Source organism: Pyxicephalus adspersus, chromosome 4 (assembly GCF_032062135.1).
Source record: "Pyxicephalus adspersus chromosome 4, UCB_Pads_2.0, whole genome shotgun sequence".
NCBI lineage: Eukaryota > Metazoa > Chordata > Amphibia > Anura > Pyxicephalidae > Pyxicephalus > Pyxicephalus adspersus.
The window spans coordinates 21,374,413-21,402,009 of record NC_092861.1 but is presented as its reverse complement, the minus strand read 5'-3'; the positions used below and the strand labels follow the sequence as shown (position 1 = coordinate 21,402,009).

The 27,597-nt window shown below is 38.9% G+C and overlaps 1 protein-coding gene and 1 long non-coding RNA gene across 4 annotated transcripts in view; one reads left to right on the top strand and one right to left on the bottom strand.

Moving 5' to 3' along the window:
* HPCAL1 (hippocalcin like 1) overlaps positions 1-17,314 on the top strand; it is a 106,189-nt gene extending 88,875 nt beyond the window's left edge. For all 3 annotated transcript variants that reach the window (XM_072407537.1, XM_072407536.1, XM_072407538.1), the window contains 3 exons: positions 9,204-9,606; positions 11,638-11,743; positions 13,664-17,314. In XM_072407537.1, coding sequence (XP_072263638.1) covers positions 9,229-9,606; positions 11,638-11,743; positions 13,664-13,761 — 582 coding nt within the window. In that variant the 5' untranslated portion in view covers positions 9,204-9,228 and the 3' untranslated portion in view covers positions 13,762-17,314. The remainder of the gene's footprint in view (positions 1-9,203; positions 9,607-11,637; positions 11,744-13,663) is intronic.
* Positions 1-27,597, bottom strand: part of LOC140328160 (uncharacterized) — a 94,683-nt gene that overhangs the window by 21,962 nt on the left and 45,124 nt on the right. Inside the window, exon 2 of the long non-coding RNA XR_011920241.1 lies at positions 25,916-26,063. This is a non-coding gene — a long non-coding RNA (uncharacterized lncRNA). The remainder of the gene's footprint in view (positions 1-25,915; positions 26,064-27,597) is intronic.

Sequence of the window (27,597 nt, the reverse complement as noted above, 5' to 3'; positions counted from 1 at the left end):
CTAGGAGCAGAAAGGTACACTATCTCCATAGCCATTTGCAAAAATTTCTAGAAAACCTGGCGATTTCAGTGAGGAACAAGGGGAGAGGTTCCATCATAATATAAAGGTGGTGGAAAAAAGGTATCGGGGCAGATAGGATGAACACACGATGGCAGACTGCTGCTTGAGCCATCAACATACATGATTGTCCTGATCATCAGCAAAAAAAGGAAATCATACAAACAGAGTTTTTCAATGATTTCTTTGTGATTTACGGTAGTTCTGTAAATATAATGAATATAGAATACATTGACATTAGGTATTTCAAAAATTTTATTTTGTATACGTAGGCATACCTAGTTTAAGTTTGCTTAATTTTCATATTTCGTTATTTTCTATGAGGTTATTATTGAGGTCATTATTTCAAAAACTAGAGCCAATCTTGCAAAACCAATACTGTATTTGGAATTTGTGCATCAAACATAACCTAAAATGACCTTGGCAAAAAAATGTTTGTTGACCAGTGTTATAACTAGTTGCATTATCTTTGGTTTTACTAAAGAAATTCAAAATATTCAATTGTTTTTCTCATTTATTTCATTAAAATCTAAGACCAAACAAGAAATGGTAGTTATCAAAGTCAAACTAATTGATGCCATTAAATTTAACAGTTAAAGAAAATACACAGTTAAGGTCATACTTGCCTTCAAAAACATCTGAGATATAAACAAATAAAACAATCGGATGAGAATCGGTATTGGCGTACGGCTCAAAACCTCTCATACAAGCTAACACTACACTGACGTCACCCTGCGCTTCCCTTTTTTTTCCGTCTCTAGTACAATTCGTGAATTTGGTGCAATACAAAGGCGAAAATTGTCATTCAGAATATAGGAATTTATTAGAATACAACTTTTGTTTTATTAATAAAACATAAAAAATACAAATGTCCATTTTTTTTTTTAGATAATTGAAAACTGCAAGGGATTACTGTTTATAACAGCATAGCACCTGTCAGTTGTAAGAAGAGAAAAGATCAGCATTTAGACACATCCTTTTATGTATTCTAGAAATAGAACATTGCTGGTTTACCTGTCAAATCTCATGGACACATTAATACATTTGGACTTAATGGTAAACTCCATATATAGAAATACAAATAAGTGCAGTGTTTTATTCATTACTACAAATGTACATTTCACCTCTGACAAGGCATTGTCATCTTAGGACAGAATGTATGTTAGTGGCAAAGTCACCGCGAGAGATAAATCGGAGGGGGGACAATAAAAACGTGTAAAGACCGACACAGCTGATAAGCGGACATATATTTTACATATTTATTTGTTCCTGACTCTTGGTAATTCTTGTTAGCGTACAATGGTCCACTTGGCCACAGCTTGTCTTTGTTTCAAAAAATTTTTATTGTATTTTTTTTTTTCAAAAAGAGGTCTTTAGTAAGGCTCAAATAGCATTTCCATGATATTGTGGAACTATTCCTGATGTTCGGCGATCCTGTACAATAATAGTTGTCTCTTACACAGCTCAGTAAATTTGTCAAGCTGGATTTGGGCTTTTATAATATGATGGCTGCCATTGCTGACTTCTATGAATGCTCGTTGGCTTTGTGTAATGCTAACCTGAGCTGCTAGCTTATTATATTAAGTACATAGAACAAGATAAATAAAATGCAGAACCTGCAGGCATGTGCTGGGTCAGTTTTAAAATTGATGTAAATATTAGGTTTGTCGGACAGCTAGTATTTTTAGGAGGTGAGAACAGCAGTCCATGTTTCTCCCATGTCCATTTTCTTAGAACTTTTGTGTTAAGTGATAAGCATTTTGTGATGACTTGGTAATAGTTTGCACTAGGTGATAATATAAATGACATAACCATTATGGGATGTGGCTGGAAAAAAACGTGTGGAATCCTGGTGGGTTCCTGGATGTGTAAATTGCTCTTTTACAAGTTATGATAAGCAATGGAAGAAGTGAAGCTCTATAAATAAAGTGACTATTTCCCCTCTGTGCTTCTGTATTCGTTTACCATTAGAACTGCAGAGTAGAGCACGGTTAGGAATGTTCTCTGTATTCCAATGTGTTTTCTACTGAATGACTAGTACATTGGCAGTGTGCTCTGATTCTACTTCTGCCATGTTGACCTGATTGACATAAGAATCAAAGAGATTGAACAATTGCTTTTTTGATGTCCCATGCCTCCTGTGGAAGCAATTTATAAATTGCGAAACGTGTTTAAATGAAAATGGGACAATTATTGTAATATGTACATTAGCACGAACAACAAAAATTGTATACTCTAGTCTTTTGTCTACACCACCTTTTTTGTTTTTAATGTATAATTGTTTTTATAAATAATTGATGAAGAATTGATATAGAATTATTGGAATTTGGTGCTGTTAAAAGCCATTTAAAAATGGCTCAATAACTACTTCTGCTGTGTATTAAAGAACCAGTTAAAGCCGATCAAGCTCCTAGCCCAGGTTCTCCATCATTTTATATAGTTTCTTTGAAAACCAGTGTCTGTGACGGATGACTGAGGGTTTCATTAGAAATGTGATTTGAAAGAAAATAAATATCTCAGCCCAGTGCAGCCGCCCATTATTTTGGTATTCTTATTAGCGGCCCCCCACCTTGTTATCAGTATGCAGGAAAACCACATCATTTGGTTGTGGCAGTTCTCAGTTCTGGCTCAGGATAGGTAATAATTGTAAGCAAATAATAAATCGGCAAATCCTTAGATGCCAATCCCAATATGTTATGATCAAAGTGATGCAGTGTATCATGAAAGTTAGACTTGCGTATCACATAAAACATTACAAATTTCCTTTTAGGATTAGCTACAAACTCTGCAGATAATAATTTAGGTAATTTTACACAAATGTGCTTTATGCCTGTGTACTACACGAATGTCAGGTGTTTGCGGAACAGATTTTCTCAGTTCCTATGAGTTTGGGTGCTGAGGTTTTGACAATGAGTATGAGAGCAATGAGCAGAATGAATGCTGCATGCTCATACATCTACGTTCTCCTTTTTGCCTCAGGTCAGCGTATATTTCCTTTGCTCGTAACCGAGTACAAAAAAACAATTCACCCTGGCACTTAACAGCTAATGGAGTCCCAAGTGCATCTTGTGGCAGAAGAGAAACAAGATTCATGCCCCCACATTAAGATTTCTGCTAGAGAGAAATTAGTTTTATTTTAGGAACCTGGTTTATTAACCACTACTTTTATTTTAAAGTTTCAGTAGCTTCAATTTGTAATTTTTGCTTGGAAATCATATATTGCTGCTACCAGCAACTTAGTTTCCTATAATTTTTTTTTCAATATTCTCTTAGAAAGTAGAATAGTCTTTGGCTCCACCTAAGGGTTGCACACAAATACTTTATTCTGCTCCGTTAAAGTCTGTAAACTTTCTAGTGTCTATTTTTAAAAGAAACGTCTATAGCAGAATGTTAGTGGCCTTACTTTGGTATCCCAGTAATTGGGGCCTTTTAATATATATTGATCACCCCCTTTTTCTGGAATAGCCCTTATGTGGTGAAGCCGTGGTAGGTTTAAAAAGGTGTTCCTAAAACGGTGATCATACTGACCTGCTGTTTATTAGTTCCATGTTTATGGCCAATCAGAAAATTAGGCTATTGGCAAATTTACCATGGCCCCTTCTTCATTTGGATGCTACAAACTGCCAGCAGACATGAGAAGTTGGTGCCTTGAAGTGACCATATATACTCTGACAGCTCCTAGAGCTTCCAATGAACCTGAACAATACGGTTTTGGTTTCCTGATCTGCCCTCCTAAAGTTCACTGATGGTGAATAATTTTTATGGGTGAAGTTCAGAAGGTAAATAGGCCAGGGCTGGACTTCATGAAAGATTTGCATTATAGACCACACAAGGATTAATGGTTCCTGGTGGGAAGGGGGATCTAGATTCTAGACAGTGTTCTCCTTAGCCCCTTTTGGCTGGGTGCAACACCCGCGTGTTTTTGGGTGGTTACTTAAAACTTGAATCACAATACGGGGGCCGCCACCCGTCTACAGCTTCTTCCCATCCAGCCTAAACAAAACTTTATCTTGCTAACCAGTTTTGGGTGTATGTTTCTTCTCCTGCATATTCCATTCACAAATAAAATAAAAATAAATAAATCGGCAAGAAAATAAAATACAACTCATTGGCTTTGCTGGATCACCCTGTGAGAGAACCAAAACCTTGCTATCCTTTAACTGGTGGCTGTTAAATAACATTTCCTTATACTGATATTTTGCCGCATGAGGCCCCTTCCGGTTATAGCTTACCCAAAAAAAAAAAGCCAAAATGGGAACTGTGTTTTAGCCATAACAGATTACACTACTGTGACATCAATGTTTCTGCACAATATAATCTGTTTTTTAATCAACCTAAAGTGAATGAAATCCTTTGACTTGAATGAAGTATATTCAGCCACCTTTTGAAAAGAAAATGAAAGCTCCATTTAAACGTATCTGAGCCACACGGAGTTTGTACACTGGTTCAGAATGCATTTGCATATGCGCAGCTGGCTTCTTTTAATTAATTAATGGCCACGGAGGGTCTAATTTCCTGCTCGTATGTTTTCTATTTTATTGATGAGCAGCTGTGTATTTTTGCATTAAGTGCTGTTTTGCAGCCCCAGAACAGGATGTGTATTTGGCAGCATCTTACCATTAGAAAATTGAAAAGCAACACGATTTGTTCCTAGCCCAGCGAATCTGCAAATAGAGTGGACACGGAAAAACCTCAAATGAAGCCACTAATTTGAAAGAGTATGTTTGAAAGAGCCATCGCCGACAAGACAGCGCTTCTCTCCTGCGCTTTATAGATGGGCTAATAATTTGTTGTGCTGTCAAACTGCAAACGCTAAAGTGTCCATAATGCGGAAAATATACACCATTGATACATGAGGTTTTTGAATCTCTAATTGCCATTGCATGCTTTTCTCTGAGTTGTAGGAATGGGAATAATGTATCCTCTGATGTGAAATGTAACGAAATTAGATGACAGAAGAGCTTCTTAAAGCAAACTTGGAACTAAAATAGCAATACATCACTTTTCATAATAGAAACCGAGCTGTGCAAGAAGAGTTGCCATTGCTAACCTCCTTCATAAATGCCAGCAACCTGACTGATATTAGGTGTTTGCATAGTGCCACCTCCTTTTGGAGTAGAATAAAAAAGCATTATAAACTCTCAAGTTTTATTGCTTATATATAAATGGTCACCAGGACACATTCAAAATTTTAGAGTTGCACCAGAACAGATAAAGGGAAATTTTCAAATAACACAAGGTAATTCCCCTCACGTATGGTTTCTACAAAATGGAAATCTTTTACTGGATACACTGCAACGTGGATGGGGTCTAAGTATCCCGAACTGAAGTTTTTGTTTTAAAAATCAATTTTAGGCACAGAACTTTTATTGAAATATATTCCTTGGCAGCTGCAAATCCGCTTTGTTGGCACCAAATGCCTTTGGGAAACCAGGTATGACTTTGTAAAAGTAGCAGTGACATTGACATGACTCTCTGCATATGGTTGGATCAAAGCTGTGGGAGAGATCCAGTTAGACCCATCTGCTACTTGTGGGTAAATAAGGGGGGTAGAGGGGCAGAAACAAGACTAGACTCCCTGCACAAATAAAGTAGTAGTGACCAGTCTTAAATATAAAAGCCGCACCCTTATTGAACAGATATTGGGGCAGGGAAAAGCCCACCTAGATCCACGTAAGAATACACTTGCCTCTAGTATGTACAAGATATTTGCTTGTCCTAGAGTGCAGCCATAATAAGACAGTAAATTCAGAGTTACTCTGTATACAAGGCGGTGCTGAGAAGTTCCTGGCTTTGCCCAGGAAAAAGAAAGCCAGAGTTATGAAATAACACATTTATTCATAATATTCCCCCCCAGACTGATGCACTTGGTACAGCATAGTTGTAAAAAAGTCCTTTGGGCCGCAAACCAGTTCTTAGTAGCATCTTTGACGTCAGAAATGTCCTCAAAACGTTGCCCCTTCAGGTGTTTCTTCAAATTTGGGAACAGAAAATAGTCCGAGGGGGCCAGGTCAGGTGAGTACGGGGAGTGGTGGACCAATTGGAAACCCAGGGTGTTTAATTTGGCAGCCACAACGTTGGACGTGTGCGCAGGTACATTGTCCTGCAAACAAAAGGATCCCTTTAGTCAACGTTCCGCGGCATTTTGTCTTAATTGCCCCCTTCAGCTGGTCCAGGAGGTTAGCATGATACTGTCTGGTGATACTAGAGCCCTGAGCTAGGTAGTCCACCAACAGAATACTTTGTACCAAAAAAGGGACGCCGTGTCTTTTTTGGCCGATTTTCTGGGTTCAGAACTTCTTCGGCCGCGGGACCCGCTGTGGCGCCATTCCTTTGACTGTTCCAGCCAGGTTTTATCTTCAGTCACTAACCTAGCCAAAAAGTCCTGTGCAGCTTCAAAATGGGCCAAAATGGCTTTGGATGCTTCAACTCGTTCCTTCTGATCACTGTTCAAACATTTCGGACCCACTTCGCTGAAAGCTTGGGCATGTCTAGGATAGTGGGGACAACAAACCCAATACTCTCCCGTGAGATGTCAAGTATCTGGGCTATCTTTTTGTGGATATTCGCTGGTCCACAATAATCAGCTCATGGACAGCATCGCAGGTTGTCGGGTCAGTTAAGGTTGGGGGGCGCCCACTGCGGGGCTAATCGTCAATGGTGAAATGCCCAGTCTTGAAACAAGATATCCAGGTTTTGACTGCTGTAGGGAGTACACTTCTCCCCCAGTGTTTGTGACATCTCAGTGTGAATGTCCTTTGCTGACTTTCCCTGGAGAAACAAAAATTTCATGACTGCTCGTAACTCCGAGGACGTGAAACTTGCTTGTGCCTCTGCCATCACAGCTTCTCACTAAAAGAAAAAACAGTTTTAAGAATGGCAAAGACCTGATATTTGTACAGTTACATACTAAGAGATTAGGCTGTCATATGCCTCCACACTCATTTTTCTATTTAATTTGTGGGAAGTGGGCAAAGCCAGGAACTTCTCAGCACCCCCTCCTACTTCTGTTCCATTTCTGCGGCTCAAAGTTATGGAGAGAGCAAACTTTGACTAATAAGTTGGCAGGGTTTTCTTGTACCAGAGCTCTGGCTGAAGCTCCTATAGCACCTCCAGTGCATTCATGTTTATTTTAATTCCAGAGTACCCCAGGAACACCAAAATCCAGCACTTTAACACACTTGCAGATGTTGTATGTTTTTCTCCTGCTCATATCAATCGGAGAAAGACAATGCAAACTCTTTCAGCACACTTGATTTTGGGGCTTGCGGGTCACTTTAAAATAAACTGAATCCCTCTCAGCCGTAAAAGTACCTAGTAGTGTTGATTTTTGTGTCTCTGCCTTGATTTGTTGACATTCCATGAACCTAAAAGGCACAGATCTCCCAATAATGAAATACGACAAGCCTCTAAGTGCTTGAAGAAATCTCACCTAATTCCACTCTGTTTTCTCCTGGAAATCCTGTTAATTCCTCTTGTATTTCTCCAGGGAGGGTCTTTTGAAAGCCTCTTTAATTGTCCCTGTTATGTGCAGCTTGGAAATCTCCTTTTCTCTGCGTTGTCTTAGCAAGGCCATCTCCATAGCACTTTACATGTGAATCATAACAAGCCATTCTGCAGTGATGAGACCAAGTGGGAGTAAAACAGGTCGTCTGTGGACCATTAATGTGTGGTATACTCCTATAATCCCTGTAGAGAAGTATTGACTTAAAATATCATTACACATGAGACTGATTTATTGGCCCTATTTGTGTCTGTTGTAGTTTAGTGAGGGATTTACCAACTCAAAAACAGTTGCAAAATGTTTATTGTAAGCATTGAACACAGAATGTACTATGCAATGTTAATAGTTTACTCATATTATTAGAGGTACAAATATTCAGTTGCATTTGGTCAATTAGATAAACAGGAATGCTGCTCAGCAGGCAGCCAAATCGGCTCTGGCCCCTATAGAAGTCCATGGGAATTTGCCTGCAAACCAGTCCATAGTGCAAAAGATCCCTGGATTAGGGCATCTAGGGTAACCATATTACATATAATTACACTTGCCTAATCTGATAAATGCAGCATAACGAGTAGCTGGCACCTCTTAAGTGCTCTCATGTCAGTTTAGCAAACGTGGTGCACTTGTATGGATGCTTACCCTATGCCTCCCAAGGCCCGTCACTGTGATTTTCTGTTTCGTAGTCAGGCAGTGGAGACTGAAGAGGGACAGGCTGGGTCAACATTAGCATAACACAAAAAAACAGAGATTTGACCTGTGCACAAATGGACCTAGATCCCAAAAAAGTGACAGTAGAAGCCCAAACAATATACAAACACATTTTGTGGTTTTAATTGCAACAAAACATGCCATAAAAATATTTTGCTGTGAAAGTCCGTATTCCTAGGGTAGACCCACAATTGTAATGAGGTTGCGGTGCATTTATTGCTTCCTAACACCAGCAACTGCTGCCTCTCAGGAGACGCTACATATGGTAGTGTCGTCCTACAGCAGCAGTGAGCAGTATCAGTACAAGTATACAGCCGCTGGTTCTTTAGGAAGTGTTTGAAAAATGTCACAGGACTGCCTGATTCATAGGCATATCTGAACCTCCCATAAATGTCAATTCTTTTCTCCGATTTGTCCATCCTCAGTTCAAAGTAATAACCAAATGCACCAAATACAGCTTCCTACAGCACCCCTTCAGTTAATGTTTTAGTCATGTTCCTCATACTTCAATCCTAATTGTAGTAACCTTCTACCAAAAAAAGTTGTACGTTTTTCATATAGGTGGGGGGTATCTTCCTTAATATTTTGTACCTAAGACATGGACCCCTTTACTCTTTTCCCTAGTCGCCAAAAGATTCCCCAATCACATCGATAAGGGTTTTTATTCTATCCGCATTCCCTTCTTATGTTTAAGGTTATATGGCAAGGAGGTATGGACATAACATGCAGAAAATTTTGCCTTAAAGTTTTACTTTCCCAATTCTCATATTATTTCTATCTGTATCTGCAAATTCTAGTTTTCTAGCTGTTTTTCTGACCACTGAGCTCAATACTTTCCTTTCTGAACTAGAGTAAGCACACACCCAATAATGCAAACATTTTGTGTTGCTTTTGCTTTTATAAAGAATTTAAGCATCTCATTTATGTTTTCTAGCTTTTACATTTGGAGAAAGCTCAGCATGGGAAAGCAGAACAGCAAACTGCGACCTGAAGTTCTGCAAGATCTACGAGAAAACACAGAATTCACCGACCATGAGTTACAGGAGTGGTACAAGGGCTTCCTGAAGGATTGTCCCACCGGACATCTCACTGTAGAAGAGTTTAAGAAGATCTATGCAAACTTCTTTCCCTACGGTGATGCATCGAAGTTTGCAGAACATGTATTCCGCACCTTTGACACGAATGGAGATGGGACGATTGACTTTCGGGAATTTATAATTGCATTAAGTGTCACTTCTCGGGGAAAACTAGAACAGAAGCTGAAGTGGGCATTTAGTATGTATGACCTTGATGGGAATGGATATATAAGTCGTGGAGAGATGTTAGAAATTGTCCAGGTAAGACCAGCCTGAGTTGAGTTTTCATCCTGATCTTGTGAAACCTTGTCAATGCATAGTGTTGCATAGCATCTGCACAATGGCTGTCTTTCACTTTAAGAAGCCACTTTTTGAGAGTGAAAGTACAACCTGAAACTTAATCTTGCATTTGGTAACTCCTTACTCTCCTATAGACCAAACATCCCAACCTTACAGCCAAGCCTTCCCAATTACCATCCACTGAGAATATTTTTGTGGCTAATAATCCTACTCGGTTAGGGGTATGAGAGTTCACTTATGTTTTATTGGTTAATAGATCACTTCAGACATCTCATGAATGTAAAGGAAAGCACTCACGTATGAAAATGTAGGTTTTTGTGCTTTCCACTATCTACAACTGAAACTATAAATATATGTGAACCCTTTACCTTTGAAATCCATTAAAAAATGATTATGTTTTAGCACAGTTTTAACTGGCTGTTTTACCTGCCAAATGAGTTTTAATTTTGGCAAGCCAGATATGACATTATACACAAACCCTTCCAGGCAGCAGAGCCCTGTTTGTGGCTCTCCTGCATTAGGCAGGGTCACCTCTCCGTTCCAAAGCTGTGATTGGCTGTCAAGAAGAAGCACCAGAATAAAGGATTCTTCCTCTTTCATCAATTTTTGGCATGTGCTTAGTTGGCTCATAATTGAGTACAACTTACCACTTCCCTTCCATCCCCAGTCTAATTGCTGCTGTACAGGTGGATACCCAAAAGGTTATATCAAGGCATAATTGGACAGGAACAATAGCTGCCTTTAGAAAAGTGATAATTTAATGAATTCATAACAACATTAAATGGTATTTAAATAACATGAAGCAGCAGCCACAGATTATCTTTTAAAAGGACTCTCAGAAGTCCGAAGCCAGCATAAGCAGTGTTTTCAACCAGCCCCTTTTAGCCGGGAGCTCCACCCACCACTGAGTAACCACTTGGATGTTTTTGGGTAGTTACTAAAACGTTGGGTCACAGTAGAGGGGTCACCACCTGCCTATAGCTTTTCACAAAGCTTAAAAAATCGGGAAGAAAACCGAGAAGCTTTTACATTTTTATGTAAGGGTTACATTTATGTTGCCAATTAAGTTTTGTTTTGGTCATGTGACAAAATCTGCCTTTACTTAAGCCTGTTTTGATTTTTGCTTTTGTTTTTTTTTGTTATTTATAGTTTGTTATAAAATGATAAATGCATATTAGGAAATGGAATATAATGACCTCTGTCTGTTGCTGTGTGCTGCCATCTAGCATGCAAACAAATTATGGCATGTTAAATTATAAGTATCAAGTGGTAACAATGGTTGTGCTGTCATATAAAGAATTTTTTTAGAGGACTAACATCTTGTTGATTGTATTGCCTGTGGTCTGCAGCCACCAAAACCCTCTTGGGTTAAGATTCTAAGTAAACAAAAAGTTTGCCATCACATTAGTCTATCACCATGTGTGAAATGTAAATTGCATTCTTCTCCTCCTCTTCCTGTCCATCTGAGTGCTAGGTTGTTTTTCCAATCATGGAAACCAATGCTGAGCTGTGCATGCTGCTCTATGGAGTCACAGCTAATAGCAGGGGAAGCTGAGCTGCTGAGTCTAAATTGTGACTGTAAATCAATTCACAGTGCCAGTAGATACAGGGTATTAAGGGCTTATTTTAAATTGTATTTAAAAGAGTATGTAAATGCTCTAATTTTCAAGTTCTCAGTGCTTGATTTTTCTGGCCTGCTCAAAGGCCAGCACATTCAAATACATATGACAAAACTAAGCATAAGGTTATATATAGTATCCACTAATAATTAAGAGACCAATTCATACCTAAATATAATTAAACCTCAAAGAACTATCAGAGCTCAGGTGCCTGCCTAACAATAAAATGTTAGATCAGTTGGCAGGTAAAACAATTTCCACTGTGTGTTTAGCATTCTGTTAGGAGTACAACTTTTTAAGGTTTTAAGAGCACATAAGTAAAAGTTACGAATATTCATTTTTCTTTCATCCACATATTCTGCTTCTCTTACAGGCAATATACAAGATGGTATCATCTGTGATGAAAATGCCAGAGGACGAATCTACACCAGAGAAGAGAACAGACAAAATCTTTAAGCAGATGGACACAAATAATGATGGTATGATGTGCACAAACTACTTCTAATTCAAACCAAAATTATAGGACTGTTTAGAATTGAGACAATGATTTCAGATTTCAGCTGTAGTTCAGGTCTACAGAAAATCCAGTTTTTGCAAACACGATAACAGACTTTTTATTTTGGTTTTCATAGCAGTAGTGACATTGGGGGTTTACTGCTGAATAGAGATTTCTTCTCATCAGTATTAGGCTAAGGTTCACTCCTGTATAGCTTTTTCGTGTTTATGTAGGGTTTTTCATTTACGGTTCTTTTGATGGTTGTAGCATTTGAATGGAGTAATAAGGAAGTAAAAAAAGGGTAACTATACACACCTGGGGTGGGTATTACACTAACATTCTTCTGAATGGACAAACTGGTAAAGTAAAACTAAAGTCGCACTTTGCAAAATACAGGATCAGACATGTGGATATTGCAGAAAGGGACAGACCATGTCACTTCTGCAGTAATCCATCTTACCTGCTTGCACTGAGGAACTATGAAAAAAGCTGAACTTCGCACGTGTTAGTTGCCAGGAATGAATGAACTCACATGCACCTGCGTGGGAGTTGTCCTCCTGGCACAGCCAAACAAGATTAGAAGTGCTTTTTATGAATATCCAGAGGCTGCTTGCCTCCTTTATATGAGGGAATTGTCTGCAACGCCTGTCCTTTAAAGCTGTACTCTGATCCATAGTTCTGCCACCTTTTCCCAGACACTGGGATACTGGTACAGCAAAACTTCTTTCCTTTTCTCATCAAGTAGCTGCCCATCTTGATGATTGCAAACATGAAGAAGGAAGCAGAATCAGATCCGCATTGGAAGTTTTTGTGGAGACATGAGGAGTATGTTGTATTGATGGCAGTGGGTGAGGCACTAACATTGGTCACCTATGTCTCCATTTGAATAATGACACCAGTTTGGTTGCACACTGGTCTCTCGTTCGTCTCTCTGCATGTACTTTGCTGACACTCTGTATTTGGGAAAGCTTGTGCTGGCTGATGATTCTATTCTGAATTTTGTAATCTCATTGTGACCCCTGATGAAGCATCCTCAGAATTTGTGAAACGCATGGAGAAATTACAATGAGATTGCAACTGTACAGCAACATGAACTTTTTTTGGGAAGTCATATGCTGAGACATATGTTTTGAGAATTTTTGTATTAAAAAAAAATATTGCTGACATTTTAATGTTTTTGTGAATTATAAGGTATGATATGATGCATTTAAAGTCCCTAAGCTAATGTTTGTAAATATATACATTGTGGGATGTGTCATTTTCATGATGTGGCGCTAGGTCCTAGGTTAGAATCCCAGCCAGGACACTATCTGCATGGAGTTTGTAGGTTCTCCCTTTGTCTGCGTGGGTTTCCTCCCACACCCCAAAATTGTGCCGTTAAGTTAATTGGCTTCCCCCTAAATTGACCTTAGACTACATTAATGACGTATGACTATGGTAGGGACATTAGATTGAGAGCTCCTTTGAGGGACAGTTAGTGGCATGACTATGGACTTTGTACAGCGCTGCGTAATATGATGGCGATAGATAAGTACTATGTAATAATATTATCATGTTCAGTGTAGCTGTCACCTCTGGTCCTGCATTGTATGTGATATGAAAGACTAGACCAGTTTTGTGGGGTTGAGGAATAGCACCTTTTGCAATGAACACAGGAAAAGCGTAAGCATCTCTCTATATTGTGCTTTTAGAGAGTAATTATTTAAGGGTAGTTGGCTACCAGCGTTCCATTTTCTTTAAGCCAAATACATTTTCTTTAAGCCAAATACAATCCCAAACTTTACAAGATTATGCTGTGCACAATGGTGGGGTATCTTCTCCAAGGTTTGGAAAAGCAGTAACTGATGTATGGAACAAATGTTGCTTTTTACTGAATTTGTGACTGTCTTGTTTTTTTCTCTAGGTAAGCTTTCCCTTGAAGAATTTATTAAAGGTGCCAAGAGCGATCCCTCAATCGTGCGATTGTTACAATGTGACCCAAGCAGCACAAGCCAGTTTTAATTATACTCCATACTTACGGACAGCCGCAACCAAACACTGGCTTGTCAATCAAGCTTTGCTTGCAAGTGAATGCCTTCTCAGTCATTCCTCTGTTAGCGGATATCCAGCCCGTGCCAGATTGTTTTCTATGTATTAGAGAGAAAACAGCCTTGCTCCCTATTCCATTTTACCAGTACACATGACATTCCTTTCCTATATTGCATCTGATGTCAGGAATGTTTACATGTGGAGACGGAAACACATAAGAATGATGCACTGTTGCCGCTCGGATTTTACACACGTGGAATTGTTCTGACAGTAACGTCATGACACTATATGAACTTGGTTATACTGAGATAAAATAGATAGCTGTTTCACTTTGCAACAAAAGCCGGAAAGAAGATAAGGACATTACAGTGAATGCAATGAAAGCACAAGAGTATATATTTTTTTCTTTAATTCTTATTGCTTGAAATTCTGTAATTAAACTGTCATTATCCTGCTTATGTATGTTATGTACAGATACACACATTCTTATAATATATCACCGTATATTCGATAATTGAAGGGTCAGTCAACATGATTAGCTTGGGTTTGAGTGGAATGTGGGGGTTTACTCACCCTCCAGTTGGGTAATAATATAGGACCCCAGCAGGTATCTTTCCACTAAAATTATGGAGGTTTCAGCTGGGTGGCAGGGGACACTACTGTCATACTTGGTGTACCCATCCCCAGACTTTGGACATTTTATGGTTTATATAACAATTAGTAAATGATCTTTAAAGTGCATTCCTTTCAACCTCTGTAGCTGCAGATACTGTGGAGCAATTTATCATCAAATTCACAATAGAATTGCAGCTCCTTTTCCCATTAAGGTCTGCATTGTTGACTTTTATCTGAATCAGAAAGGTTTCTTTCCTTATACAAGTCAATGTGAACGTAAAAGCAGGTTGAAGCAGTTAGGGAGGTCAAATGCAGTTAAAATACACCCTTTAATGAACTCAAACAACCTAAAATGTTCTCAAATGCAAGTGGAATGCGTTTAAAACCAAGCTGCATTTGTCCTTTTGACACAAACCCACAGCTCATTGACACAGGGTTTTTTTTGTACTGCAGCAAAGACCTAAAATTGGACTGTTTACTCCACAATGCTTGCAGCTACAGAGATCAATGACGGCTTCTCAAAAGCTTTTTTTATCTTGTAGGCAATACTTATGGAATGTCTGTAGTCTGTGTTCAGGTTCACTTTTTTGACTACAAAGGTCTGTCACAGCCTGGAGAAAATGTAGCTATAAATATACTGATTTTTTTCTAAACTAGGTTAAAAGGATTGCTATCCCCCAAAATGCACTATGAAACAGCCTGTCCTTCTGTTGCATTTTACTAGTTGGAATCAAAAGTTCTTTAGCGCATGACACAGTAGGTAAAATCTGCAATTTCATCCCTCTAGAAAACATGGGAAAGCTTTCTTTTCCATTATCTTGCAGATGGGCCCAGAACAGAGATTTTTCTTTTTCTTTGAATATCCCTTGAACAAACTTGTAGGTATGTACTATACTGGTAGGTGACAACATTATATGTTCCCTATTACACAATAAAGAGTATACATGTTTTATATGTGTGAGTGTTTGTATATTGTATATGTACACACACCTACCCGTGACCCATGGTATGCATGTATTCTAATCCACATCATCTGATAAATCTCCGATGTCCACCATAGGTGACTGCACAGTTCTGTCTATATTCTGAATTGAAGAAGAATGCAGCACGTGGGATCCATCAGCAAAGTGCTATCCCCTCTAATTTTGAAGAAGGGGATGCAGTTTTATGTACAAAAACAGTTTTGCTACAAATCATCATTTAGACATTGTGCTAACAGTTCGGTTTTTCAGGTTTGCCTGGGCTGGGTTTACACCTTATTGTATGTAGTGAATTCATTTTTGCATTGATACACATGTTAATGTGCTGATATGTTTACTCACATTACCATTTATTACAATGTGCCATGACATGCAGAAAAGTCCACTGAAAGTAATTGAAGAACATGAAATTGCATATGTTAATGGCCCAAGGGCCAGCACTCATAAGTTTTTTTTTTTTTTTTTTTTTTTTTTTCACATCAGAATTGTTCTTCTCTTCATATATGTCTATGTAAATACGATAGCTCCTTGAAATAGTAGGAAGTCAACCACAAGGTAAATAGAATTATTGCTGATTGCTCCCAGGAATGCCACAAATTAATGATGGAAATATTCTGCTTTTGAAGTCTAAGTCCCACCAACACTGGTCATTAGATTGTTGCTGACACATGGACTTTCCCAGAGCACCAAATCAAATTTATTTCTAGAAGTAAAATGATATCCATTTAGGGGCCTCAGCTCTGTTTTGCTCCATTTTTTATTTTTCTGTTTCTATAGACAGCTTCAGTATGTTGTGGTCTAGAAATGTTAAGAATGTGCCCATTGGTGGCCCATGAGAATGGACCCTGGGAGGCTCTTATATGTATTTGTGCTTTTCAGACCTTTCCTCCAATAAAAGTAGAACGTGTTGTCAAAGGCCCAGGAAATTTACAGCACAGTCCAGAGCCTCCAATGAAAAAAGGTGAATTGGTAATGATGCTTAAGAATGGGGTTTGGGAAACGTCTTTTATAAAATGTCTGAAGGTTTACCTGCCTTAGTGTGATTTGGAAAATGCAGAAAGTGTAAACCAAGCATTTTCTGCATTTCCCAAATCTTATCTTTCCTAAAGTGTGTTTTACTTTACAATACACAACTGCACTTTTTCTGCTATCCTGTGAGCTGAACAAGAAGCTTTATAATTGTGTACCTAAAATAAAATACAAATTCTTTTTCATCCTGGTTTTGTTCAAAACTTGTCTGCAGCAACCAATTGTGCTCCCCCTAAAGCTAAACACAAGACAAACTGCTAAATAAACTTGCAATATAAATGAGCTATTACACTTGCAATATGTTTTTTGTTTCCAACCAGTGCTAAAAATGTATACAGCCCTGCCACAGCCTAGATTTCTTTTCTGGAAGGGATACAGCATTCTAGTTGCATTCTCCCGTGCTGCAATGGAAGAGAAATGGGGGATCTGGGTGCTTGCTGTGGTTGTAACCAACGCACGCTTTTGTTTCGATAAGACAGCCCCTGTATTTTATACTTTGTTAAAATAGTTGTTTAAAATGTGTGTGTACTTACAGCTTAATGTGTAAGACATATATTATATTTCTAATGATGTGACTATGTATAACTGTTACAGATGAACCCCTTCTTGTGACATTGGATGGGTTCTTTGTAGGAGGTACATGTGATCTCATCCCCTATTCTGCACCCCTTTCTGTATCTGTGATTTTACAAATATTTTGGAATGAACATTTCTATCCTATAAATTTATTGAAAAAACGTTTTGCTGTTTCCAAAAGAAACAAAAGCATGACCGGCTGTTTCTCTGTTTAATTGAATGTTTTTTTTTTTATTTTTGAAGAGAGATCTGTCTTTATGTGAATTGTTCGAGAGCTTATTGTGTTAAAAAAAATTAAAGGAAAAAATTCTAGTGATTTCTAAGAATGCATGATTTCTTATCTGTGTTTTAAATTAAAGTACACATTCACAAACACTGGATTATTTGCAGTAAGACCCAGACTGTTTCAATGAATGGACCTGCACCAGTTTATTTGGAATGGGTGTAAGGGACCATCTGCCAAGTTAAAGCGGACCTAACCTCTAACATCAGGTTTAATATTCAATATCTGTTTTCACTTACTTGAACCCATCTTGTGTATGGCACTCATACCCTTGCCAACCATTCCTTACCTATTTTTCTTTGCCCACATTCCGCCCTCACCATCCAGGCTCCCCACCCAAATTCTCCAAAGAACTGCTGGTAAATAGAACATGGGCATATGATATCTATCTCTTAGAAACTGTGTCTCCACCCAGCTCGATAAAGTTTGACCTATAACAGGTGGAACCAGATCAAGTGACCTAATTTCTTGAATTCCCATTCTTGTTCCCGTGACAAGATAAATATTTGGATTTGTCAAGGTCTCACTCTTGTCCATAGAAAAACTTCTGACAGGAAAAGGACACTTGACATGAGAGATCTATGGCAGTAGCCATCACTGAGCTCCTTTAAAAAAAAAAAAAAAAATATTTGGCTTAACATCATTTAATCAGAATGGTAAAGAGATTCACCAGAAGTGGCATGGACTGAAAATGTATTCTGTATACTTATTCCAGGTGCATGAGATAAAAGTTGCAGCTTTTAAAAGGCGGTCAAGTAAGCCATTTCCAAGTCTATCTCACAGTTCTTTAAAGGCAATCTATGCCCTCATCATGTGGACCTCATAAGAAAAAGTACATAAATGGGGGACCTTCATTGATTTGAGAACCATGAGGTTAAGGGGTGATTAAAGCTCTAACTATACATGTCCTTAATTAGTGCCATGGTAGCCCTGTGGCATCCGAAGCATTCGATTATGTATCATCTGCCACAATGTGGTTACAAAGTATCACTCCAGCATAGCAAACGAGTGTCAATCTGTCTAGTGCAATAAATACACAAAAATGTGAAGCTAAAAGATGGGACTAGATCAGTGTTTCTCAATCAGGATTCATTGGAATTCTAGGGTTCCTCCAGAGGTTGTTAGGGGTTCTTTAAGCTATAAGCAATTTGTGCCTCTGCCACCAATGATCTTTTTGACTACTTGTAAAGGTGATGTTCTTCCCAATGGCCAGCAATGTAAGAGGTATTCTTCACATATATAATATGTGATAACCCCACTACTCTACTGTGAGCTCTGAATATAATTAAAGCAGGGGTTCCCTGAAGACCCAAAAGTTATTCAAAAGGTTCCCCATGGTTAAAAAGGTTGAGAAATGTTAGACTAAATCATAGGCTGCCATCGAAAAAAAATCTTTATAAAGTAGAGCCCATCAAGTCAAATCATTAGTAGCAAAGAAACTTCTATACCTCTGATTGAGTTACCTTTTAAAGTGTATGAAATCTAATTTTAATTCTGATAATAAAAAAGTAGCTCTTTCAGTTGTGATTAGCAAAATTACTCTGACGTTCATATGCTTTGAAAGGGTGTGATCTTGAAATACTGGTCTTAGTTGTACTGTTCTAACTGTTTATCCTCCAAGGATATTACATCTAATTAATACTGACACATTTTAATGACATTGGGGGAAAGTGATGCCCGTATTACTAACTTTTATAAAGCACGTCTGAGGTCTGGGAATTATGTGAAGAAAAACATGAAGGTTAGGACATTAGAGCTGGGTTAATTATCTTGCACAAAGTCAACTTGAAAGAGCATGTGACATGATGGAACAAGAACAAATGTACTGTGCTGAAATATTGCTGCCCTTCACTTTTTCTAACATTTATCTTTTCCCTTTATAATTAGATACAAATAAAATGCAGACAATAAGCAACTGTATTAAAAGTACAGAGGTGTTTGAAAGTTTGTGCACCCTTTAAAATTTTCTGTTATGTGACCCAAAACCTCGGATTTTTATAAGTGCTAAACGTAGATAAAGAAAACGTTTAAAGAAATTAAAAAATTATATTTGGTCATGTATTTATTGAATTCTCCAATACCATCTGTATGTGGTAAAATTAAGTGAATCCTGGGAATTATCATATATTTTGAAGGTGACATCAGAGTCTGCTGTCTTTAATGTATGGGATGATAATAAAGTGTAAGTAGGAAACCTGGGTTTAATTAAAGAACAGGGATCCCACGAAGTCTGATCACACATACAATAGATTTGTGGATGTGTATCATGGTTCAAACAAAGTGTCTTGGGACCTCAGAAAAAAAATTGTCTACCCATAAAGTTAGAAAAGGTTACCACACCATTTCTAAAGAGTTTGGTACAAATAGACGAAATGCAAGACCACTGTTACTCTAGTCTGAACTGGTCAGCCATCGAAGATAACTGCAAGGTGTGTAGTAGTCCGAGAGTTTACAAAGGAACCCAGGGTAACTAATAAGAACCCAAAGGCTTTGTTTGAATTGGCAAATGTTGATTTCAGTCCACCATCAAGTCAACACTGAACAGTAATGGTGTGTATAGCAAGGAGAAAGCCACTGCTATCCCCGCTAAAATATTGCTGAGCATCTATGGTTTGCTAAAGATAATGTGAACAAATCAGAAGGATACTGTAAGAATGCTTTGTAGACAGATGAACCAAAAATAGAAATGTATGGCCTAAATGAGAGAAGTATTACATTTGAATAAAGGAAAATGCCACAATATAAAATCTTATCCCATCCGTGAAACATGGTGGGAGTGTTCTGATTTCGGCCTATTTTATACAGCTAGATGTGCCTGGCCAGCTTGTCATTATTAATAGAACATTGAATTCTGAGCTATAGCAGAGAATTCTAAAGGAAATTGGAAGAGACAGCAAGATAACGATCCTAAACACACAAGTCTAAAGAATGGGTAAAGAAGAATATAGTGAATGTTCTGAAATAGCAAAGTCCTTAATCCAACTGAAATGTTGTGGAAAGACCGAAAGTGAGTGGTTAATGTGAGGAAACCCACCAACATGCTAAAGCTGTTCTTTTCCCCTGCCTAAAAAAAGTAGATGTGCAGGACTGACCAACAGTTACTACAAATGTTTTTTTGCCATTATTGCTGAACAAGGAGGTCACATCAAATACTGACTTTTGCCACATGCAGATATGTTACTGGACCATTTCTTCAAATAAATACATGACCGAATATACTTTGTTATTGTTATGTTGATGTATAATGTTGTATCCTAACATTATGTTTTAGGGGAGGCTCTGTGCATTTAACAGTAGTGTTTACCATAGTCCAGTGTTATCCCCAGCCCGTTTGTACCGGGTGCACCACCCAGCTGTTTTTGGGTGGTTACTGAAGAGATGGGCCACAATACAGGGGCCGCCAACTGCCTACATTTTTTTTCTCCACCTGGCTTTAAAATATGCCAGGATTTAACACTGTGGTCATGTAGCTAAAGTAAATTTTGCCCTAAACATTTCTAATCAATTAAAGCAGCTAAATTCACTTATATAGCTTGGTAAGCAAAAGTTGCTTTTATCGTGCTTGTATCTTTAATTTCACAACATTTTGTGATGTTTTTTCCTAATTGTTTTCCGGTAATGAGAAGAGCTGTGCGAGTGGAGAACTGTCCTGAGATGGATGTTGCTATGGACTGGCTATACGAATTGTCTTGTGTTCCTCATTCTTTTACTTAATATGAGGAACTGTAAGTAATATGAGTTCTGAATAAAAAGCTGGCCTGAGAATAGAAAGGTGCCTACAGCAGTCAGCTCTGCTGAGTGATTTGCTGTGGTCTTGTGAAGCCCCCTCTAGAATTGATTCTATATCTTCTGCAGTCCTACTTATTATGATCAAGAAGTCAAAATTATTTTAAAGGGACTTTTCAGGCAAATATTTTTACAGCATACAAACAAAAATGTATTAATAAACAGGATTTATAGCCTCTCTGCTCTCTGGGAGGCTCCAAGGAAGGTGCCGCATTGGCTGCTGGTTTTAATAACGAAACATGGAAGGAATCAACACTCCTAACAGAACGAGGCAGGGTCACCCTATAAGTTACACTATTAAGTCTCCCTGCAATAGGGTATGGGCCAATGAATTTTGGCCTGAGCTTGGTGGAGGGCTGGTGAAGGGCAATATTCCGAGTGGAATCCCAAACTAAGTCCCCTGGAGCAAATTCTTGCTCTTTGGAAAGATGTTGATCAGCAAATCATTTCTGCTGCCCCGAAGCCTGCTTTAAATTTTTTTGTACTTGAGACCAAATTGTAATCACGTGGGTGAGCCAATCTTCCAACAAAGGCATGTTGAAGGGGGGACCAAACAAGGAAGAGAATTTTGGATTCCGTCCGCCAAGACATTGAAATGGAGACATTTTTTTCGATGAATGTACAGCGTTTAACGTTAAAGACGAACTTGGCAAATGGAAGACAATTCGCCCATTCTTCCTGACAACCTGAGACAAAGCAGCGGAGATACTGCCCTAACCATTGATTGGTACTCTCAATCTGGCCATTAGTTTCAGGATAAAAACTAGAGGAGAAGGAAAGGGAAATGCCTAAATGAACACAAAAATTAGGACACAATCTGCAGCCCCCTATCAGAGACTACATTGCCTGGGATATCAGGCAACCAGAAAATATTCCCAATGAAAAGTTGCGATAATTCCTTTGCTGTGGGCAGTTTGTAAATGGGTACAAAGTGCACCATTTTACTAAACCGGTCCACCACCACCCAAACCACAGTGCATCCTCTGGACACTGGTATTTCCACTATGAAATCCATCGTGATATGCGACCAGGGTTTGTCGGAGACAGGCAGTGGCTAAAAGGTACCCGCTGGGGCTGCGTGAGTTTTACTTTGAGCACACGTGGTGCAAGCCTTTACAAATGCTCGAGTATCCTCATGAAGGGAACGGCCACCACACATGGCGTACAAGTAACGCCAAAGTCTTTTTCTCTCCCGGTTGTCCACTAACTTTAGACTCATGAAACTGCTGAAGGACCTAACAACAGGAATTCCCAGAGAGCGTGCTAGGGCCTTATCCAAAAAAACTGCCAGCGGCACCCATATGCAGGAAAGCCTGGCAATGTTTTACAGTAGAAACTCAGGAAATCTCTACAGGCATACTCCTCTGACCGTCTGTTACCTTGTTGGAGACTGCGCAGTTTAGTTTCAGCAGTAGAAGTCAGGTCTGGGTCGGCATACAAAAGTCCCATGGCTTTGAAAAAAACTATCCACCGAGAAAAGGGCTGGGTCCCCTGGTGGTAGATTAAACACACAGGTCTGGGAATCTCCCTGGAGAAGGGATATGACCAGGCCCACTCTTTGAGTCTCCGTGCCTGATGAGAGTAGTGGCAACTAAATATACAATTTGCAGGACTGCGTGAAATTCCCAAATTGGCAGTGTTCAGCAGAAAATTTCACGGGAAGGGGGAACCTTGGGTTAAACAGGAGGGGCAGCTGCCACAGCAGGAGTGAAGTTTTGCCTTTGACCTTCCTTACTTGCTGTGCCAGTTGGTTAACGTCACCAGTCAGATTCCTGACTTGCTCCAGTAAATCCTCCATGAAGAGATTTTTTTCTCTTTTTATATGGCCTGTTATAATGTAATGCCCGGGTCAATATCAGTATTCCCCAGACACCAATCCCCCAATCTATAGCCCCAGTCTTCGCCTATAGCAGCCCCCGCTCAGCCTTGGGAGACTGGTTGCTTCTCCCAGCACTCCGTTGCCCCCAGGACTTGGTGTGTAAAGAATGGTGTCTGAAGATAGGCCAACCGCCGACCCCACGCCCACAAAAGCAGAGTACCTAATGTCAGGAAATCCAAAATTAAGCCAAAGTCAAAAACACAGGTAAAGGGCCCATCCAGTGCAGTACAAAGGGAAAAGGCACAAACAAGGGTCAGGGTCACAAGGTGAGGACGGTCCAGGCAGAGTTCAAGGGATGGTCAGGAAACAGGCGCTGGTCAGTAACACAGAACACTCAAAAATCAATCCAACACAGGTAAGCCCAGCAGACGCTATAACAGGCACATCTGACTGGGAGCAGAGAGGCTATAAAGCCCCAGCAGCCAATGACAGCATGGGATTAAGAGGAACCACTCAGCGAACAACTGCACATAGCACAATTCCTTTCAGCTGTGTAGCCTCAGTGCAGAGGATGCCTGGAGAAAAATCCCAGCTACAGGGATGCAGCAACCCATGAGGCACTGGTCCTGAAACCCCAGTGCTACCGCGAGCTCCCTCCTGTGGTTAGGCATCACCTGGGATCTTAAGCCTAGAGAGCGCGTCCTAACAGCAAATAGTTACATGCTAAAATTACAAATCGATAAGAAAACAATCACTTCTCAGTAAATTGATAGTGGTTGGTTGGTTCTCAATGGAAATTTTTCCACGTTTCATGGACAAATTACCTGGTTCCTCAGGAAACAACCATGAGACCTATGAACTTCATTTCAATTTTTTTTTCCTTTCTCTTTTTTTTTCGTTGGGGGGTTTATATATTGGGATGTGGCATAAATATTGATTTGAACTGGGCAAGTAACAGATAATTATCTCATATTATGCTCAAGGTTGTAGACCATCACATCTATTTGAACTTGTTGGGCATCACATTGTAAAATCACAGGCGTAGGACTCATCATTTGCAGTTGTCCTCCAATCTTCTGCCCAAAAACATACAAGACATACTACAAATTTTATAGAAATATACCCAAAAGAGAATCTGTGAAGTCAAGATTGTTGGATATAAAGCGCTTTTAATTAAAGCTCCAGTCAACCCCAAAAGTGTTCTCTAGGGTTGAGGTCTGGATTCTGTGCAGGCCACTTCTTTTCCTTTACTTCAAACTCATGAAACTATATCTGTATGGTTTTGGTGTTTCAGCATGCCTGCATACCTGTGCACAAAGAGCCATCCCTGAACTTTGCCCAAGATTTGAAGTGCACAAAATTTTGTAATCATAATAACAGTACCCTTCACTAGAAACCCCACAAGTCCATTTAGAGGGGTGTTCACATACTTTTAGATATATTTTTAACAAACCTTGACCAGATATACTTGTTTTATTAATGCAGTTTAATGACTGTATAGCAGGACTAATAGATTGATCTAAGTATTTGAGTGGCATTCCAGTGTGACATCATTGTTCCAAAATAAAAGTGATCCTTCGTTGGGGAAAATGAATAATAGTCATGCCGGACTTTCCTGTTCTCTTGTGCACCATATCAGTTAACAAGCCATTTAAAACTTTAAAAGTAGTTAATCACCAGTAAAGAGGTCGGTACGTTTTTCCTGCCACGTTGTTTTATTCAGTACCATTAACTCACATGCATCTCTTACCCCCCATGTGTCCTCAAAGAGAACGAAGAAATCTATAAAAGATTCCCAGAAGCAATTATTAAAGCACTTTAATTTGATGCACCCAGAGCCATCTAAAACATTTTAACTTTTAATATTGCTCGATTCCGTTGCCATCGGCCATGGTTTTTTATTCTATTTGGATTATTTCCCTGTCAAACATTGTACACTGAAATTCTATTTTGCTCTTTCAATGCAGTTGTACAATGACTTCCTTGAAAATTAAAGTAAACAGCTTTTAAATAAATCAAGGCGGTATTTAGAAGTCAATAAGTGATGCAGATGCAGTTTAGTAATAATGGCTAATGATAGGCTGTGAAGGTTAACAGTCGTGCAATTTAACAGCGTTCCAGATTGCGAAAATTGCTAATAGGGTGTCTCTATCCGCATGTAAACTAGCAGGCGAGTGCTGCCGATGGAGGTTATGGAAATATTAATAAAAGTGGATAGAGCTGACATGTTTCAGTGTATTGTAATTCTTCTCTGCCATTTAAATCAATAAAATGAAGCGCGCTTAAGGTAACGAGCATGCGGTAAACTTAGAGGCTGGATGTCAAAACATCAGCTGGCAAATGTTTTTCACTCTTTCAAGTCAAATTATTAGGCAGTTTGCCACACAGAGATGTTTACCTTTTGATGACTGTGTTTGTCTGATGTTGAAGCTCAGAATGTTAAAATGCATCTTTCAGATATCGAGACATTTATTATGGGGTATACGCAGTGTTATTACAACAGCTGGAATGGGGAGGGAGTGTTTGGGAAGCTATTTAGGACCATCCCTATCATCCAAGAGATAAGCGATTCCATCAAATTGTTTCGGTAGGTCTGTCCTGTACATTTTTTCTTTATATAACATTAATACAGAGTTTCATCATCAACTAAAACTTTTATTAACAAAAGTCAATTTTACACTTTCCATGTTTGATTTATTATTGAAATAAGACTTGGAGTATACCTATCTGCTGGCAGGAAGAACCATCCGTTGATGGGCAAAGAATATTCACTGGAATTGTACTCACAGAATGTATTATTATTTTAATTAAACAGGATTTAGATAGCTCCAACATATTACATGGCACAGAAAAGCTTACAATCTAGGAGGGGGGAGAAGTAACACACAGTAGCAGGGGAGATTTGTAATGGTGGGAAGTAGTGAGGGTTTAAGAGTCAGTAGATGATGGGTAGGCAAATTTGAAAACATGGGTTTTGAGTGATCATTTAAATGAGCAAAAAGTATTTTGCAAATTTAGTTTATAAGTTTGGTCTCTTACCTCTCCCCAACTCCAATCTCCAACATCATTCTTTAGGTCCATCATGGCAATAAGAAAGTTTTGAGAACAGTTGTAAGACGGGTTAAGATGTGCCAGATTTCGTCTTGGAATTCATATTAAGCACTTGGGCCCCTGAGCTGCAAGGTATCTGCAACCAAATACAAGTCAGTTTATATACCTCAATATCAATGCAGGTACACTTAAAAGGAGACACATATTAAATTTGCACTGTCACTACCTACCTTTAAGGACTACAGACTGTACTGATCAAGCATAGAAACATTTGAAATGATGGTGTATGGATTTTTTGCATTTTTATTTCTTTTGGCAACTCTAGGACCAGGATAATTTTTGTGGTTCTTCTAAATAATAATGGATATTTTCCTGCCTTGACTCAGATCATTACATTAAATTCCACATATAAATATATTACAATTGTAATACAGAATATACTAAATTATTGTTGTATGTCCTGCATTATTGGTATTTAATGCAGTCAATTTGCTGATCGAACAGCATGTTAGTATAAAAAATAAATGTGCCTTAATATGCAATACAGTGAATCTCTAGAGTGGGGTAAGGTTAGAAGATTTTTATTCCTGTGTGTACCCTTGTTGGTAAGCCTCACCTCTCTCTTTGTTTTCACCACAGTCACGGAGTCAAAAAGGTTAGAACAGCGGTCAGAGAAAAGTTAATCAAAAGAAACCCTGATCTAGTGCCAACTGTGCAAGTGGGGATTTCTTTTACATCGATCATTGGTACTAGTGGGCATTACAAGGCAACTTAGGCATACTGCCTAGTCTCTGCCCAGTGGTAGGCATGGATGGGCAGGACAGACCAGAATTCTATGGCCTATCAATCAACCAATGTAGTCTTTGGTGTACAGAACCGGTTGGGTGATGTTAGTTGCTGGTTTCTTTCCATCGCTGGGAGTGGTCACAAAACGATGTCCAGCTCATGCAGAGGATCCACAGAGAGACCTATACATCACCAGTGGTCTCAGAAAGAAGAAGGAATAGTGGCTGGCCTCTAATCTTACAAAGTGTATATTTGGGTTAGAGCCCTGGATTGCATGGCATAGAAAGCAAATATTTAGTGGCGGATATAAGAATTAACTACAGAATAAGTAAAGTTAGGAGGTTTCATTTACAAATGTAGTTTATTACTTCTATCCAGGGTTACTTATAGTGTCTAATATAACACTTTCTATTTATCATCTTCCATTTTTTTCACCTTCCTCTGGAGATCTTTATTCTTTTTAGTATTCTGTCGTTGCTCTCATTTTTATTCTGGCAAGTGAGTTTATGAATATATCCGGATAATCAAACTGTCTAAGCCAGAAAAGGTCAGAACAATAAATGTTATTGCTGCTTTGTCTGGCATATATATTCCTTTCTTATCCCAGTGCTACATTCTCAAGCAGTTGAGACATGAAATGTCATTATTATCATTTTCACTTTCTATAGCTTGGATAGCGAGTGGAACGGCCCAGAGCACACATTCACTACCTGCGGCTCTCTGACTCTGCTAAAACCAACTTTTTATAGATATAATAGGAGTTTTACTGCAGATAATTGACAGGAACATTTACTTTACATACATTTGTATGGGGTGAGCCAAGATGACCAGCAGCACAATGGAGAAAGAGGTTGCATGCCTGATTTTATGTGCTGCCTGAGCTA